General features: G+C 35.5%; 3 protein-coding genes across 3 annotated transcripts; 1 reads left to right on the plus strand and 2 right to left on the minus strand.

Moving 5' to 3' along the window:
- Window positions 1–424: 424 nt before the first annotated feature.
- LOC101745777 (3,4-dihydroxyphenylacetaldehyde synthase) lies at window positions 425–7,133 on the plus strand. The gene is made up of 5 exons (XM_004930959.5): window positions 425–776; window positions 2,838–2,958; window positions 4,946–5,059; window positions 5,147–5,266; window positions 5,361–7,133. The coding sequence occupies exons 1-5, from the start codon at window positions 697–699 to the stop codon at window positions 6,426–6,428; spliced, it is 1,503 nt and encodes a 500-aa protein (XP_004931016.1). The 5' UTR covers window positions 425–696; the 3' UTR covers window positions 6,429–7,133.
- A 3-nt stretch (window positions 7,134–7,136) lies between these two features.
- Window positions 7,137–8,575, minus strand: Defensin (defensin-like protein). The gene is made up of 2 exons (NM_001043905.2): window positions 8,363–8,575; window positions 7,137–7,304 (listed from the first exon to the last, which is right to left on the minus strand). Exons 1-2 carry the CDS (start codon window positions 8,508–8,510, stop codon window positions 7,174–7,176), a joined length of 279 nt encoding a protein of 92 aa, NP_001037370.1. The 5' UTR covers window positions 8,511–8,575; the 3' UTR covers window positions 7,137–7,173.
- A 1,925-nt stretch (window positions 8,576–10,500) lies between these two features.
- Window positions 10,501–16,013, minus strand: LOC101745628 (negative elongation factor E). The gene is made up of 4 exons (XM_004930958.5): window positions 13,227–16,013; window positions 12,976–13,129; window positions 11,227–11,391; window positions 10,501–10,723 (listed from the first exon to the last, which is right to left on the minus strand). The coding sequence occupies exons 1-4, from the start codon at window positions 13,492–13,494 to the stop codon at window positions 10,516–10,518; spliced, it is 795 nt and encodes a 264-aa protein (XP_004931015.2). The 5' UTR covers window positions 13,495–16,013; the 3' UTR covers window positions 10,501–10,515.
- Window positions 16,014–19,130: the final 3,117 nt, after the last annotated feature.

Genomic DNA, 19,130 nt, shown 5'->3' on the forward strand with positions numbered 1-19,130 from the left:
AAAGGAAAATAAACTTCGCACACGTGTATCTACTTATGAAGAGACATGATTTACATCCAAATAATGAAGTGTAATTGAAATATAAAAAAATCTTACAAACCCCGAAAATTAGACTGATTTAAACATAACAAAGGAGAAAACATATCGTCCGTAAATGTTTTTACACCAAATCAATAGAAGATAATCGAATTAAGGAAACAATACAGGAACTAATTTTACGCCCAACCTTTGCTCATTCTTCTCGTTACACCACGTAACCACGGATTTAACAATTTTGGAATATCCAGCCGTGAAAATGTACCTGTTTACTATTTTTGCAACCGATGACCAAAATGTTAGTATTATTTTAAGCACTTCCGTACTAATTCAATGAAAAATGATTCCCATAATTCGTTAGTGTTGATTACAGATAATCCCGACAACGAATGTCGCATGTCAGCGTCGCGTCTTCGTCAGATCGAATAATTACAGGCAAGCACGGTCACAGCGTGCCGTAGAAAGCTGAGCTGCACCTATAAATCCACCTACCGCCTGCACTTACCTTCATTGTCTTACAGATCGTCCTCTCAACTCCTAGTGTCCTTACATTCAGAATTAACGTTACACATTGGCCACATTGCGATTGCTGTGTTTTTAATGATTCTAATTTGACTCAGATTTAAATTTGATTCGAGTGTTCGAGTGTTTGTGTTGAATATGGACGCGAACCAGTTTCGGGAATTCGGCAGAGCAGTCATCGATATGTTGGCGAGCTACGCTGAAAACATAAGGGATTAGTGAGTTGAAATATTCGAAATTCTTAACTGCTTTAATGGATCATTAACCGTTATTCAATCTAAAATTCAAATCACTAATAGTGTTTTAATACTGCTTGAACAACAAAAAATTAGTCTCAATATATTTAAAAAAATGCATGAAGATGCGTATTAATTAAGTGCTGCATTAAAATTTCGTTTTGAATATTAATTGAAAAAAGCATGAGGTTTTATGTACAATTATTATAAAAGTACAATATTTATTTAATACGTTAACCATTTTCTCTGTCATTTTCCGACCAATTTCGAAAATTCTTTTTTGCACGGAAACTTTTAAGTGATGTCATTATTAGAATTAATTGCTTTAATTCTCTATAACGGTTTTTGATATATTAAATTTTTATTTAAAATTTCTTTTTCGAACTGATGAATCAATTAATCAAAGTTTCCCAAAATTCAAATCCTGTACAATACATGAATCTAATTTGTCGATTACAAACGTTTTATTTAATTTTTACGTAACTGATCTACATTATTTAAATTACATTTGAAAGACGACATTTTTATAACTTTGCACTAATATTAAATATACTGCCAATTGTATTACGTATTACATTCTATTGTAATTGCAATACATGTTTATTTTTGCTATTTACTTGGTCTGGTTACATGAACAAAACATTATTTCATTTAAATCATAATTATATGATATGTTTATTGAGTGACCAAGCTCGCGGTCCACCTAGGGTAAAGTGGTTAATTGAGCCATAGACATCGTGAGGTGAATGCCGATACCCAGTCAAGTACAACCTACTTGTATATTTTCCCTACCTTTCAGATCGGAACGCATGACTGCTTTGTGGCAAAAATATATTATATATTTATATAGTATTAGAATTAATTATATAATAATTATATCTTATCTTATCTTATACCTTTAAACGAGCAATTCTTGTATATTAATATATATATAATCTGAATCTCGGAAACGGCTCCAACGATTTTCATAAAATTTAGTATACAGGGGATTTCGGGGGCGATAAATCGATTCAGCTACGATTTTTTTTCAGAAAATGTTGTTTTATTCGTGTTGTCAACTCTTCCTGATATCTATTAGCGAATAATAATACTATTTTTCTTAATTGAGGGCAACTAACCGCTTTAAAGACACAACAAGATGGCGTTATCAAAAAAAAACCGAGCAAAGCTCGGTCATCATCTAGTATAGTATTAAAATGAATAAATGACATTGGTCAATCACAATGCGCTAAAATAAATATTTGTTTGAAGTGGCAGGCACAAAATTGCATTCCTAGCACATGTTCAATTATGTTACAATCTTAAAAAATCTAGCATTCACACGAAGTCTTCCTTTAGTCAACTAATTATTAAACTGATTAGATGGAGTCACGCATGCCGCTGCAGGGTCGTTTACGTTTTATTACAGAAAAATTCCTTCTATTGCTTCGATAAAACAATCGTTTGTCTTTGTCATAATATTATTGATTATTTTTATGATTTACCACGTATATAATCGTCCGAGTATATAGTAGTCTCCGCGGGCTAATAGCTAAGGCTATGCACCCGATTCACTCAAATCGAACTATACGATTACACGCTTTGATAACACTTAAGTGTTCTTATTCGATAGGCGGGATAGTCGTTATTCAATAGAACCTGGTGTATTATTGGAGTTTTATAATATTACTGAGTCATCGATCTCATATCAAGATCGCTCGTGACATTCACACTGTGATATCTGTGGAGACCGATAACAACTTAGGTAGGCCGCGAACATGTCTCTCCATCAAAAAGAATAAAAATCTCCTTAAACACAAAACTCATGATTACGTCACAGCATAAACATGAACTTGCCACACAGCATAAACATGAACTTGCGACACAGCCCTACAGCCAGTAATGAAGCACCAATTTCTATTTTTTTTTTTAAATAAGAAGCTTTATTAATTAAACGTAGGTTCCTTTGTCAATTTAAAAGTTAATTAACTATAGAATTATATTGTATTGTTCGATATAACACTACCTGATATGAATATTAAAATAACACACTTCTATTTTCAGTGATGTTCTGCCGTCTGTTGAACCTGGTTACTTGTTAAGAGCTCTGCCTGAAAGTGCACCCGAACAACCGGAGGATTGGAAAGACATAATGAAAGATTTCAATCAATCAATAATGCCGGGTGTAAGTTTAATTAAATTCATTTGTATATTTCGTGTTTCGTGTTTGTATTTATAATTGTAAGTATTGCTTGTGTCGTTCTCCGGTCCGTAAATTGTTGTTAATTGTAGATTTCCAAAACGCACCGTCGTATTTAAATTATACATATAAAAGCGACCCGCCCTCGCTTCGCTTCAGAAACTGTAATTTATTATTGATTTCTCCACTATTTAATGGATGTTATTATACATATAAACCTTCCTCTTCAATTACTCTATCTATTAAAAAAAACCACATCAAAATCCGTTGCGTAGTTTTAAAGATTTAAGCATACATAGGGACAGACAGATATAGGGACAGAGAAAGCGACTTTGTTTTATACTATGTAGTGATACCCGATGTTGCTTGGGTCATGTCATTTAATTTTATCATACTAGAAAGTATCTTGTTTTCTTCAGTTTTCGCGAGTCGCTTAAGTAAAATTTATTTTACCGTTTATTTACGCGTTTACAAATTTCGATTGCGATACTTCGAATACTTTTCCGTTTTGAGTGAAGTTCACGCACGGTCGGACGTCGCAAGATTAAGCCGTAAAATTTGTTTGTATTAGTTTCCTATGCAATTTCGTACAGTACTTTAATGCGATACCTAAATGCGAGATATTTTATGTAGTTATTTTAAATCAATCAAATAAATTTAAGACATCTGTTTGTATTTAATATTTTCAGTGTCACTCTGAAGTCAGCTACGAATCAGAAGCTACCGTTAAAAGCCATCAGCCTGGTTGCCATTACACGCAAGTTTTTTTCACTTGGGAGACTTAAGTGAAAAAAAATTGCGTGTAATGGCAACCAGACTGATGGCTTTTAACCTATCTTTTGTACTGGTGGTAGAATTTCGATCAAAACATGCCTGTTTCAAAGCATGTTTCAGTCAGAAGAATCTGAGACGACTGAACGAGCTGACGACCCACTTCGTGTCAAGTTGTTACCGGAGCCCATAGACAACACAACGTAAATACCGCCATCCGCGTTCAGACACAAGCTCCGAGTTGCAATTGTAGGTATTTTATCTTTATAAATATAGCCCTTGCTATCACGCCCATAAGACCGGAACGCATGAGTGCATCGCGGCAGAAGTGAGAAGTGGGATGGTGATAACTGACAGGTTTGCAATACAGAAGTAAATGCCAGCGATCGTAGTACACTGGTTTAATAATAAAAGAACGCTTCTGCCCATTCTCCGAATTTCTCAGTCACTTTTTACGATACCCACGGGAAGAAATAAGTTGGTGCTATTCTAGGACATCATACAGTTAATTTATACGAAGTGTCCTTATCTCACTATGTACGAAAACTACTTCAGTGCAATTGAAACTCCTTGTCTTGAGCACCATTCACATTATGGTCACTCCAGTCAATATTTGTCTATAAGTTTCTACAAATCGGTCGTTGTTGCTTCTATAGAGAAGATTTCACGATTGTTTAGATTTCTATTGTTTTTGGTATGGTCATGTGGCAAACGTGTCTTTCTATCGAATTCGTATAAGAGTGAATGAAGATGATGAAAATTTTAAGGAATAATATCGATTTTATGTAGGTACCGGTTTGGTTTATCTTCTATATAAAATCTATATATATAAAAATGAATTGCTGTTCGTTAATCTCGCTAAAACTCGAGAACGGCTGGACTGATTTGGCTAATTTTGGTCTTGAATTATTCATGGAAGTCCAGAGAAGGTTTAAAAGGTGAAAAAAATGATCGGAATTATATAAAAACAAACAATTTTGTTTTTCCTTTGATGTGTCCCCTTTCAGTCGGATTCCTTTTGTTTATTTATGTTTATTTTATAAAAAAGTTTAGGTCTTTTATTTATCGATTGAGGCACTACGAAGTCTGCCGGGTCAGCTAGTATTTTATATTTATATAACAAATTATTTAACATGGAATTGACTTGAATACTGTATCCGTTTTAAATTTAGGTAAAGATTTGAATTAATCTCGTTTTCAGGTAACACACTGGCAATCTCCGCAGTTCCATGCATTCTATCCTTCTGGCTCCTCATTCGCGAGTATTATAGGAAATATGCTTAGTGACGGCTTGGCGGTTGTGGGATTTAGTTGGGTAAGTTTTAATCAACTTTATTTTAATTTACGTACATACTTTTTGACAATATTTTGAATAAATTGTATTTTTATATATAAATCGTAGATGGCTAGCCCTGCGTGTACAGAACTGGAGGTGGTCACGATGAATTGGCTTGGTAAGCTATTAGATTTACCTGAAGAATTTCTAAATTGCTCTTCGGGTCCCGGAGGCGGAGTTATTCAAGTGAGTGTCATTTCTATCATCATTTTGATACATATAATTCTATGGTTTTGCATTAATATCAATTTGACATTCAACGCTGTGCCGAAATTTTCAGGGATCAGCGAGCGAAGCCACCTTAGTTGGATTGCTTGTAGCCAAAGATAAAACTGTTCGCCGTTTCATGAATAATAATCCAGATCTCGATGAAAACGAGATAAAAGCAAAACTTGTAGCTTATACATCCGACCAATGTAACTCGTCAGTAGAAAAAGCCGGCTTACTTGGTTCTATGAAAATGAAACTGTTGAAAGCGGATGCTGATGGATGCCTACGCGGAGAAACATTGAAAAGGGCAATCGAAGAAGATAAGTCGCAAGGACTTATACCCTGCTATGTCGTCGCTAATCTGGGAACAACTGGAACTTGTGCATTCGATCCTTTACATGAATTAGGGCCAATATGTAGTGAGGAAGATATATGGCTTCACGTAGATGCAGCCTATGCGGGAGCAGCATTTTTGTGTCCTGAATACAGACACCTAATGAAAGGTATTGAACATTCTCAATCGTTCGTAACGAATGCACATAAGTGGCTACCGGTTAATTTCGATTGCTCTGCTATGTGGGTTAAAAATGGTTATGATATAACGAGAGCATTCGATGTACAAAGAATTTATTTGGATGATGTAAAAACGACAATCAAGATCCCAGATTACAGACACTGGCAAATGCCACTAGGCCGTCGCTTTAGAGCCTTAAAATTGTGGACAGTTATGAGAATTTATGGTGCTGAAGGTTTGAAAACGCATATCAGACAGCAAATAGAATTAGCACAGTATTTTGCAAAACTGGTACGTGCGGACGAACGTTTTGTGATTGGGCCCGAACCGACTATGGCATTGGTCTGTTTTAGACTGAAAGACGGTGACACAATTACGCGACAATTGTTGGAAAATATAACGCAAAAAAAGAAAGTGTTTATGGTGGCCGGAACGCACAGGGATAGATACGTCATTAGATTCGTGATCTGCTCCCGATTGACTAAGAAGGAAGACGTCGATTACAGCTGGAGCCAAATAAAGAAAGAAACCGACCTCATCTATTCAGATAAAATACACAATAAAGCACAAATACCAGCTCTTGAACAATTCACTTCAAGAGAACTATGCGAAAAATCTAAGTAAAGACAAATTTTCAACTTAAGTTAGACACATAGATTTAATAAGAATAGCAATAATTCAAGATGACATATTTAGGTAACACTAACATACAAGCAGGCACTTAAAATATAAGTTCACCCATACTAATTTACGATAAGGTATTATGAACACGGCTAGGTACCACTATCTCTTCTATTTCTGCAGTGAAACAATCGTCTGCAGAGCAGAGCAGCTATTAAACAATAAAACGGAGAACTCAACCTCAAGTATCAAAACGAGTTCACGTGTGTGATATAATCACCATGAGGTGATCGACCCGACACATATTACTTTGCACAACAAAAGCCTACAGTTCGATTTTTGCGAAAGTTATTTGCACTCTGCATAGTTTATGTAGGATATGTACATCTAGTTCTTCTTACTAAAGAATGTGTTTTTTGTTTAGAAATAATACTAACATTATAGACTTTTGTCAAATCAATGAATATACAATTACTTCAAAGAAACAAGTCGTGTTAAAGGATGATTACATCTCTGTTAATTTATTACTTAGTACCAAATGTTATTTAATAAGCATTCGCATGTATTCGCACAATATAATTAATAGCTAAGTATTCATTCACAATAGACATACCAGGGTCGCATTAAGCCCCATACAATATTTCATAAATTTCCTATGGTTCTAACTTTTGTTGATATTTATTGATTTAAATAAAATGCTTCAATGTTTATACATATTTTATTTGGCATTAACTAAAATGTATCCTTTTTAAATGCAACTGCAAGTGTTACTAACACATATTCCATAAGAATAGCCTTTGGGAAGACAATGTTCCTGACAAATCGCAGTCTCTGTTGCTTCTTCGAACTCGCACCATATCCGCCCAGGAATCTTAACATCTGTAAATTAATATAGACTTATTAACGTTAGGTAGTACGAGTCTTATATTAATTGCTGGTGTTTTCCCGTTTAGAGATCTAAATATATTGGTTTATATGTTGTGATTTTTTTTCTTGTTCATTGTCTATACAATGTCTTCCGCCGATAAGTGAACGCGTGCCAGTATTTTGGGCTTTTTTTTCTAGTCTATAACTGTACTTGTATGATTATTACATGTTTTCTTGTTATAGCTATACTTTCACACGTAGCTCTATGTGCGTTTGGTAAAAACTTGTTACTCTGATAGTTTAACCAGACACTTAAATTTTCGCGTCGATTGTAAATTGACAAGGTCGAATATTTTTTAATTCAATTTTTCGTATTGAAATTGGTTCTAATGTCTTACATATATCTATTATACTATTGTAAGGTTAAGATAAAGATAGGGCCACGTTTACATAATATGTGTTGGTTTTCCGAGCCGAATCCGAAAACGATTTTTCCAAAAGTATTTTTTATAAAAAAAGAAATTGTAACCTTATGGTTCTGATGTCGAGATTTCATAACCATTACAAAGCATTTTATACTAACAACGTAGCTGACTCAAACGCATCAGTCGTCTCGTAATTGAAAATAAATTTGCGTAGTAATCATTGGTCGTATTGTGGACTCACTCGCAGAGAGATCCCACCACACGGATCGGTCATGCGTTTCTGTTTGAAGAGTGGGAAAGCCGTCACAAAATACAATGAGAATTCAACCTCTTGTGTTGTTTATTACGCATGTATATTTTGATCTCCCCATTTAGAGCAGTACATAAATCAAAACATTTTTCAACTTCAATCATAGCGAATACCTATCTGTGGAAAACGAAGCGGCCTACTTTTTTTACTGAACGATAGTTAAACAATCAAAATTGCATTCTTGCATTTTGAACCGACTTAGACTATCTTCCTACCCAACAATAGAACATGATAGAGCATTTTAGGTCAATGTTATCATAACATGTACCTACCTACATAACTTATGACATCCATTTTTTATAATTAAATCAATACAAATAAAGGTACATACATACCTGAGGAATCTATTTTCGAAGTAGACTTTTCGATTGCCACCTCAGAGTGTTGGTTGTCAAAGACGGTTGCGTCTCTCGGCAACGCAAACACAAACACGAGCACCGTGAGAAATATAAAAATAACCAAACTTTTCCGTTGATGCGCCATTGTTTCTTTGTTCACTTTGTTATAAACAGACTAGAAATACAGAAACTTGCTCATTTAAACAGAAGCACACGAATATTAAGTAAGGAAAGGTCAAGAGTGAATGTGAGGGGCGCTCAGTTGCAGTCGTCGAACTAAGTTATTGTATGTAGGCAGTCCAATACGTATTTACGTAGCCTGTACGACAGTTGCAATGAGTAATCTGCAATGAGTAATCATTAATAAGGTTCCGAGAATGATGAGAGTCACTAACATGCAATTAGCTTAATTGCTTTAATTGAATTGAATTACAACAAGCAAATGGCTTTGGTTCCAACTTATTTCCTTTCGTAGTTCTATTGTTGTAAAGGAAAAAATGAATTTTCATTTAAACCTACACTGTCAACATTGCGATTGCATGCAGCAGAGATGCGAATGTTGCGATGGATGTGTGGAGTAACGAGAATGGATAGAATACGGAATGAATATGTTAGAGGAAGTCTGAAAGTGGCACCTGTGACAGAGAAGCTGAGGAGTGCGCGTTTGGGATGGTATGGACTTGTGATGAGACGAAATGAAAATGAGGTTGGTAAGAGAGTGTTAACTATGAATGTGGAAGGATATAGAGGAAAAGGTAGACCTAAGAAGAAATGGATGGATTGTGTGAAAGACGATATGGGTAAGAGGGGAGTGAGCGAAGAAATGGTATATGATAGAAGAGTATGGAAGGAGAAAACATGTTGCGCCGACCCCAGGTGACTGGGAGAAGGGCAGGATAATGATGATGATGAATGATGACTGTCAACATACCTAGTGTTGTAAATATTACTAAAAATCTAGATTTGAGATTTATAGGGCTGAGATTTTAGGTTATATCAACCCTATAATTTTTTTTTTCTTTGTTTCAAAATGAGTGACATGTCGTCAATCTGCATTTAACATATTATGCGATATTTTAGACAGATTGCCAAAAGTAGTTCTGATAACCTAGAACAACACAGATGGTGACAGGGAAAGTGGAAGGGAAAAGGCCAAGAGGTCTGAACCCAACACGTTGGACGGATCAGATATGCAACCAACTGGATATACCAGTCAACGCCGCACTTAACTAAGCAGATCGTATGAAATGGAAGCAGACTGTTGAAAAAGTGTTACGGAATCACGATTCTCAACAGTAACCATTAAGAAGATGAGTGAGAAGTCTGAAGACCCACGAGGTGTCTGATGCTACTGTAGATGACGTAGTTGACGCCACCTATATTGTGGCTACTATGTACTTTCTATAATCATGAACGCTAGTAGAATGTAATATTGTTTAGGCTCCCTGCAGTAGGTATATCTGTGAGGTACCTTCCCAGACGTTAAACGAGTACGTAATCTTATGATGACTTTATGAAGTAATGTGGAAGTAATTAGTTACTGTGCACCTCGAACCAGAGTTGTGTGCTGATCATCACGCACCCTTCCGCCTTAAAAATTACAAGCCTTTGCTAAGCACACCCACTAGAGTATTTTCGTTATCTAAGTAAGACCCTGAACTTTCATAAGGCTAGTTTGGCCTATGCTTCTGAATGGCGAAGTACTCGATGTTAAGATATTACTATCATGTCTTATTACTATCCCATAGAAACCCACTGAATTTCTTGTCGGATCTTTGCAGTAGGTCGCTATTCAATTCTGGTGGTAGATTCAGCGAAACACTACTCTTGTTAGGGCCAGTATTAGAAAGTCCTCCCAGCTCTATGAGCTCACCTACCAAACCATGCTTATCTGAAAAACGCTCTTTATGATTTGGTAGAAAAAGAAAGAGTGGTACCTATTCTTTCCGTAGTAAGCACCATATGCATCTCCCGTGCCTACATTTCCACAATAAATGGCAATGCTTAATAACATATATGACATTAAGCAGTTTGGGTTAAAGAATAACTTTCGAAAGAATAATTCGAAATATCATAGTCGTCATCAGAAGAAATCGTTTACACAGCAAGACAGTACTCAAAATTAATAAACAAGATTTTATCTGCTCCGTTTAATCAAATATATCATCATAAGTCAATAATGTACGTTTCAAGTCCTTGGGAGGCGGTTGTGGATTTCGTGGTGAAGACGACGCACTCCAAGTCCCTTGTTGCTGCGGAGGTCTTCTCGCGATGTTTATACGCCAGCCCTCCTCGTTGCCTTCAAGAGCCGACAAAGCGTGCGACGCAATGTCAGGACTATCGAAGGTTAAGAAAGCCCTAAACATAAAAAATTTAATCATTCAAATAACTCTATACCTAAGAGGGAAATTAGAAATCGATAAGCAAATCATATTTTACTGATGGTATGAGGCACTGTCTTCATTCACATTAGTAGATATATCATCCTGCTTGCTGTGAAGAAATCAATGATCTTAAGAGTAGGACAGTCGAGGCAAGTCCTACAAACTAAAAAGGATTGATAACTATGTGTGGTAGTGAGTGCCTCTACAAGTCATGGAACTTTTAACAATCTGTATCATCTGTATATTATAGATGTAATAGATAGTCCTCTGTGTAGGACACTGCATTGCAACTAATGTCTACTACTAGGGTAATTAATGCCTAAGCAACTGGAATTGCCATCAACATCAAGGGGTTTACTGACTTCCTGAAGGAATTTATGTTATGGAGAGATACCAAACTTTAGATTTAAAAAAGGTTTATGAGATATCGGTACAAACATTCATTTAAGCAACTAACTAGTCTTAAAATACACTTACTTGTCATCTTTTGGCATGAATGCAAAGGGCTCAAAAGTAGCCAGGCGTCTCCTCAATATCTCTTCAGATATCCGTTGACCGACCAATTGTAAAGTACAACTGCGACCATCTGATTGAGACGGTGTACTGCCACCTGGATTGGGTGTGCGTGAGCCTTTGTCGTCCCTAAAAATAATTATTGGTTTATTTAAAAGTGAAATAAGGTGTAGGTATTCACAAAAGTTTAGTCTCGCATTTCATGAGCTCCAAAATTAAGTAACAATTACATTTATTCATTCAATACTTATATGTATGTGTGTTACAATGTAGTTGTTTTTAGTACTGAAATACATTATTTCTGAGTTTTTCTCTATTTTTTGCTTGATTCTCATCAGCTGTTGGCAGAGTAGAGATTAAAAATGATGCGTTTTGCCCAATGGTAAAAGCTTATAATGAAAGAGACCCATCCAATATCACAATAGACAGAATTTTTTATTGCTTAGATAGTTGGACAAGCTCACAGCCCACTTGGTGTTAAGTGGTTACTCAAGCCCATAGACATCTACAACGTAAATGCTTGAGATATGGGTTCTAAGGTCTCAGTATAGTTACGACGGCTGCCCCACCCTTCAAACCGAAACGCATTACTGCTCCCAGCAGAAATAGGCAGGGTGGTGGTACCTACCCGTGCGGAACTCACAAGATGTCCTACTACCAGTAGTTACGTAAATTATAATGTTACGGGTTTGATTTTTATTAAACGATGTTGTTCCTTCACCGTGGAAGTCAATTGTGAACAATTGTTAAGTACATATTTCATTACAAAAAGTGGTACCCGCCTGCGGGATTCGAACACCGTTGCATCGCTAGATACGAATGCACCGGACGTCTTATCCTTTAGGCCGCGACAACTTTAGCATCACCTTATGTGAGTTAGTTTGAGTTTTGCTATTGTCTGTGGAGCTAAATTGTCTTTTACTGATCGTTTTCGCATGTTCTTGTTGTCTGGCAATCCACATTTCACAACTAGTGGTCAATCTTTTTTAAATAAATGGAAATTTCTACCAAATTGTGTACTATCAAATGTGTACATGCTTGATTTGGTTTTGTCTCAGTGAGCTCATATACTGACCAAATGTCAAGCTTTGTTGTATTTGCAGACTTTTTTGTATTTACTATTTTGTATTTTTCAAATGGGCAAAAACTATTTTGTGGTCAACTCGTAGCTCTTCAACTATTTCATAAATAGTAGTATTCTGATCTTATATCTTTTTTTTTATTGCATTGAGTAAATCTATAATAACCTGAGCCAGTGTTTTCATTCGACATAAAAAAGCACACACTGAAAATGCTTAAACTGAATTTGTGCTACTTTTACTAACACTGTGTTAAGTTCACAAAAGTCATAAACTTTTTTCATAGTTTGTGTTATATCTGTATATATTATCTGCTTTTATACTGAAAAATTCAAATGTATTTAATTTTTTAACATTAATTTTTTAAATTAGAATACATACATACAAACAAACACAATTTTTTCTGAACAATACATTCAATGATTTTGTCAGACATAAACACACTAATACATTCAATGATTTTGTCAGACATAAACACGCTAGATAAAAAGACGGTAAACTATTTTTTAAAAGTATTGCCAAAGAGATTGTGGTAGAAGTTTTGACTTATAACTTTTAAAATCTTTTTTTGCCAACCTAATATGAATATCAAAATTGATATTGAATTGAAAAGTTATTGATTATTTTGCCTTACTTTTCTCTGGCAGTGACAAAAGAGTCATAAAGATATTTAACTCTTGGAGTTTGTTTCTCTTCTTGAGGTGGAGGTTCTTGTGAAGCACTGAATGGTTGATATGAAGCAACACCTCCAGGTACTCCAGCAGAACCACTTAATTTCCTTTCTCGACCTAAAACCAAGAATTTGAGTTTACACTACATTATTATCGTTTATCAAACATTTATAAAAAAAATATCAAATTAAAGTGTTCTGAGATAACAATCTACCTGCACGTGGTTTTTTGAAAGTGGTGTTCTGTGGCTGAGTTGGAGGACTTTTAATAGCTTGAATAGCACCACTTTTCAGCAATTTTCTAGCTATTTCCCTGGCATCTCTGGCTTCTGTAGGCCTTTTTGGTAAAATTGGCTTTTCTGGTTCGGGTTTTGGTGCCTTAAGGGCTTGCAAAGCTTTCTTCTTCTTTTTTAGTTTCTGGTATTTAGCTTGTAGCATTAGTTCTTCCTCGGTTAGGTTCGAAGGAAAATGTAAATAGACCATTTTTAAATTTGTTTACATAAAAGTTTAATTTTCTGTCAGAAAAGGCAATTTATAAAAGTATAAAGATACTAATAATTATAATTTGTATGTACCTAAATTAATATAATTTTTATTTATTCACGGTTTATTAATTCACGGTTATAATTCTAAATTTTGTTTTATCACTTGTTTACAGATTCTTTTGTTTGTTTGTTCCACTGAACAGGCAAAGGCAACGTAACTTATACAGCAATATGAGATACATTAACGTTCAAAAGTTCTGAATCACACGTATTTTAATACAAAAAAAGAACATCGCAGACACTAGGTAATTTTTTTTTAATTTTTTTTACAGAATTTTATGTTTTTTTTTTTATTTATTTGTTTATTTAAGGTCGCTTTTTAACAGCAATGGTCATTAACGACCACTGTAACCTTATAATTAAATTTATCTATGGTAATCTATAATTTTCAGGAATTTTAAAGTACATTTTACATTATTATTTAAACACACAGTCAAACAAACACATAGGCAAGGCAGTAGTATGTCTCTCTGCATTAAACATTGGGCACTCAATTAGTAAATGCTTAATAGATATATATATTGCTATCACATCGACTACATTTTTTATTTCTTCTTTTGTAATAAGATGGATGTGGGTAATGTTACAGTGACCTATTTAAAACTAATTGATCTTTTCTAATATTAATATAATTAATCTGAAATTTCCTTCTTTAAAAAATTGATTTTCTTATATATCATATAAAGCACTTTTATTATCTTTTACCCAATAGCTGTTCCAGAGTGTTTGAGTCTTCCATTTAATGTGTTTTTTAAGATCCTGTATATTAGAAATAAAGTAATTACATTGGGCTAGCTTTGTGGCTCTCTTAGCTTCTGTGTCAGCTCTTTCATTTCCAGATATGCCTTGATGACTAGGAATCCAGATTAGCTTTATTATGTAATTTTTAGCTATAACCCCGGTTAGAATTTCCTTGATCAGTATAATATGGGGATTTTTGTTGTGAGTATTTGAAAGGGCCATGAGGGTAGACATTGAATCAGTGAAAACTATATATTTTTTGTGATTTGTGTTTGTCTTAATAGGTAATGTTTAAGCATTCCAGTATAGCAACTGCTTCGCATGTGAATATAGAGGTATAGTCTTGGAGTCTATTCTTCCAAATATAATTTTCTAATACAATAGCGCAACCAGATCTACCTTCACAGACTGAGCCGTCCGTGTAGTACATCTTGAAGTCCGAGTGGTTATTTTTAATTTCGTAGAAAAGATCCTTGTACATATAATCTGATGTGGTGTTTCGGGGATTATTTTGAGCTATTTCCATATTTATTGTGAAATTTGATTGGTACCACGGGGGATAATAGTGGTGTTTACGTGGAAAAACCAGGGGAAAATCAAAATTTATTTCTGCGAGGTATTTTTTAATGCTTATCCTCAAAGGAGATGAAAGGGTTGGTTGTAGCCTAAATTCTATATCCGATGGTACAGGGTCCTTTAGTATAAATGAATCTTTGTTGTTTGTTATATGGTTAGTAGCATATGATAGGCATAACTCTTTTCTCCTAAAAGCTAGTGGCATTTCCTCTGCCTCAACTAAAATGCTATTTATTGGGCTTGTTCTGAAGGCTCCTAGACTTAATCTTAAACTAGTGTTGTGGTATACTTTCTAGGGTTTTTAAAATATTGGAAGATGCAGCCTCATAAATAACAGAGCCATAGTAATTTTTTTGCCTTATCAATGCTTTGTATGTATTCTTAAATGCATGTGCTATCTGAGCCCCAACTACTTCCTGACAGAATTTTGATAACGTTGAGTCTATTATAACAATCTGACTTTAGTTTTTTTATGTGGTCGACCCAGTTCAGTTTTTGATCAAAAATTAAACCTAATATTTTTAGATTAGCATTATCTTAACCCTAATCCTCCTGTTTTCTAAAAAAATTCTAACGAAGGCTAGGGTGTTACCTTTAATACTCATCTGTTCCAGGAGTAACAAGACTCTGTGTTTCCACACCATTTCATAAGCCTTTTCCAAATCCAGGGAAACCGCCACAACCTTATTTTTAATTGCAAAGGATGTTAATATTTCGTTTTCCAAATACGCAAGATGATCTAATGTTGACTTATATTGTCTAAAACCAAATTGAACTGCTGATATTAGTTGATTCTGTTCTAAATACCATCTCAATCTATTACTTACGATTTTTTCGAGTAATTTACACAAATTGCAAGTGAGCGATATGGGTCTGTAACTGGAAGTTAAGGTTGGTAATTTCCCCGGTTTCGGAATCGGTATAACAATGGCTTCTCGCCACTTATCAGGAAATACTTGATTGAGCTAAATGAAGTTGTAAATGTCAAGGAGTCGTTCTAGGGCCACGAGTGGAAGGTTTTTGATTAAGGTGTTAGATAAGTTGTCTGGTCCTGGGCTAGAGTGTTTTAATTGGTGTAAATGGAAAAACACTTCATGAATTGTAATATTCTGATTGATTGAGTTAATATTATCAAAAAAATCGAATACATTATTACTCTCCTCTATTTGTTTTTTAAAAAGTAGAAATTCTTGGCTGTAATTATTCGAGCTAGAGTTTGCAGCAAAAGCAGACGCTAATAATTCAGAGTTATTTTTTGGATCACCACTTAACTGTCTATCATTGTATTTTAAGACTATTGTTTGTTTTTTGCCTTTTTTGTCCATTAATAGCGTTTATTTTTTGCCATACAATCCCTGGCGGAGTGTAACTATTAATGGAAGTGATAAAATTTTCCCAACTTTTCTTTCTGCTTTCTTTAAATATTCTTCTAGCATTGGCTCTTTTTCTTTTGTAATCTATCTTAAGTGAATCTTGAAGATTTTGAGGATCTTCCAAACAATTTGGACTATTTTGGTAATATTCGGCTTTTCTTTTTTCTTTTTTGTATAGTCTATATGCTCTTTTAGATTCTTTAAGTGATTTATCACACTCGTCATTCCGCCATGGCACTTGTTTCTTTTTAATTTTCCCTGTTGTTTTAGGTATATGTTTTTCCGCTGAATCGAGAAGTATTTGATTAAATTCATCAACTAGTTCATTAATTTTGGTTAGGGATTCGGGTGTAACTTTATTTAGTTGGTTAATTTTAATTCCTATATCAGTTAGACCAGTTTGCCATTTGATATTTAAAGTGTTGCGGGGCGTTTTGGTTGACAGGGCTTAAATCTATCTTTAATGTAATCTTAATAGGGTAGTGATCACTGTCGTATAGATCGTCTAATGCATACCAGTCAAAGGAAGTTGATATACTTCGCGAAGCGAAGGCTAAATCGATACTGCTAGTGTGACCATTGCTATTAATAATGTGTGTGGGCAGATTAGTATTGAGAAGAATCATATTTTCGTCTACATCTAACCAGCCAGATATAATTTTACCCCTCAGATCACAGTGATCTGAACCCCAATAAAAATGATGGCTATTAAAGTCACCCAATAATACAAAAGGTGTTGGAAGCTGATTTTTTTGATTATTCAGGTCATTTTCACTTAAGGGGCAGCTATTGGGCAAATAGACGTTACATATTGTAATAGCCAAAGGATATTCTATTCTTATTGCTATCACTTCTAGTGGGCTTATAATATCGACCTCTTTGGGTAGTGTGTGTGATTTTACATAAGTAGCTACTCCGCCACTAGCTATACTGCTATTTGATCGATTTTTGAAAAAATGAATATAAGTAATTCTTCAACTTAGCACAGTAGTTATTTTTTAAATTAGTTTCTTGGATACAAATACAAAGAGGGTCAATATAATTTAATATACGTTGTATATTCTCCAATCGTCTATGAAAACCGTTAACATTCCACTGTAAAATTTTCATTATGTCAAATAAATCACTTACCTTATTTTTAAGAAAATATGAAATAAAAGAGACTATGGCTTGCTACTGGCTTCTAACAGTTTGATAAGTTCTAGTTTCTTAACTAATCTTGTACACCTATTTTTGAGATTTCTATTTAAATTCATTTTAGTGCGGAGAAACGTGCACATATCAATTAGATCCAGGATATGATCCGTATAGTCTTTGATTAGTTCTTGAAGATTTTGTTTGCTACGGGAATTGTCTAAAAAGCTAATAAACTGGTTGAGGGAGTGCATATAGAGTCCCTTCTTTATTTCGCCTGGTCGTGTTTTATGTAATTAACACCACAATTGGAACAATATAAATTTTATTGTTGTAGCGGCATAAAGTAATTACATTAAATTAGTTATTTAACTCATTATAAATTATTTTTATGTTTTTCATATTTGGCGGTAAAAAGGTATTGCCTCACAGACTATATCCTTTTTCCCACATCTCGTGCGTTCCGGCTTACGCATAATAAAACGCCACACCACCCCCCTACGGAGAAGGAGAATCCGCAGAAAAAGAGAAAAATTATCATAGGTCGAAAGGTTTGGAGAAGTGGACTCTGCGACCTGACCGGGTGGTATATTGAGGTGTATGTGTAGGAGTAGCAGTTAGAGGTGCCAAAGGCACGAGTGGACATGAAGGGACATTAGTAGCATCCGGTTGCGCTGGTTGAGGCACAGAAACCCGCGGTGCTGGTGCTGGAACGAGATCTACTAAAGAATGCTCGACGAAAGCTGGCTTAATTCTGTCGACACTGACCGTCACCTGTTTCCCTTTTACATCAATCGGCCACGTTTTTCCGTCCTCGGCTCTAGATATAACTCTATGAGGACCAGAGTAAGGTGGTTGCATTGAACGTCTAACCGAATCCTCCCTGAGCATGACATGAGAGGCGGTGGAAAGATTTTTAAATATGAAAGGTGATGGTTTAGTGTGTGAGGAACATGGAGTGGGACGCAATTTAGACATACGCTGTCTTAACTTTACGACAAAATCCGTCGGGTCCTCGAAACCAGAAGGACTGGGAAGTACTAACAGTTCCCCTGGAAGCGTTAATGTTTCTCCGTAAAGCAATTCCGCTACTGTTGCTTTTAGATCTTCTTTAAAAGCCGAACGCATTCCTAATAAGACCAAAGGTAATGCATTCAACCACGAATCATCATAACACATCAGAGAGGCCTTTAATTGTCTATGCATGCGCTCCACGAGCCCATTGGCACAAGGGTGGTAACTAGTAGTGCGTATACGTTTAGTACCACATAAATTAGTAAGGCGTCTGAAAAGGTCCGACTCGAACTGTCGTCCCTGGTCGGTAGTGATGACAGCAGGTACTCCGAATCGAGCAATCCAACCGGCTACAAAGGTGCTCGCCACTTCTTCTGCTGTTATTCCGTGCATAGGCCAAACTTCGGGCCATCGAGTGTAGCGATCCACAGCAGTCAGGCAGTATTGGAAGTCAGAACAAGATGGAAGAGGGCCTATGATGTCAATATGGACATGCTTCAGTCGAGACGTAGGACTGGAGAAGTGTCCAAGTGGAGATTTTATATGCCGCGTCACCTTACTTCGCTGGCAAGCAACGCAGGTTTGGCACCAATAACGGCAATCTTTGGCAATGCCAGGCCACACGAAACGGTCTGAGATCAATCGAATAGTTGATCTAGTACCAGGATGGCTAAGATTATGTAGCTGAGCAAAAATCTTCTTTCGCATAGGTTCCGATACAAATGGGCGTGGTCGC

This window comes from Bombyx mori, chromosome 4 (genome assembly GCF_030269925.1).
Source record: "Bombyx mori chromosome 4, ASM3026992v2".
NCBI classification, from domain to species: domain Eukaryota; kingdom Metazoa; phylum Arthropoda; class Insecta; order Lepidoptera; family Bombycidae; genus Bombyx; species Bombyx mori.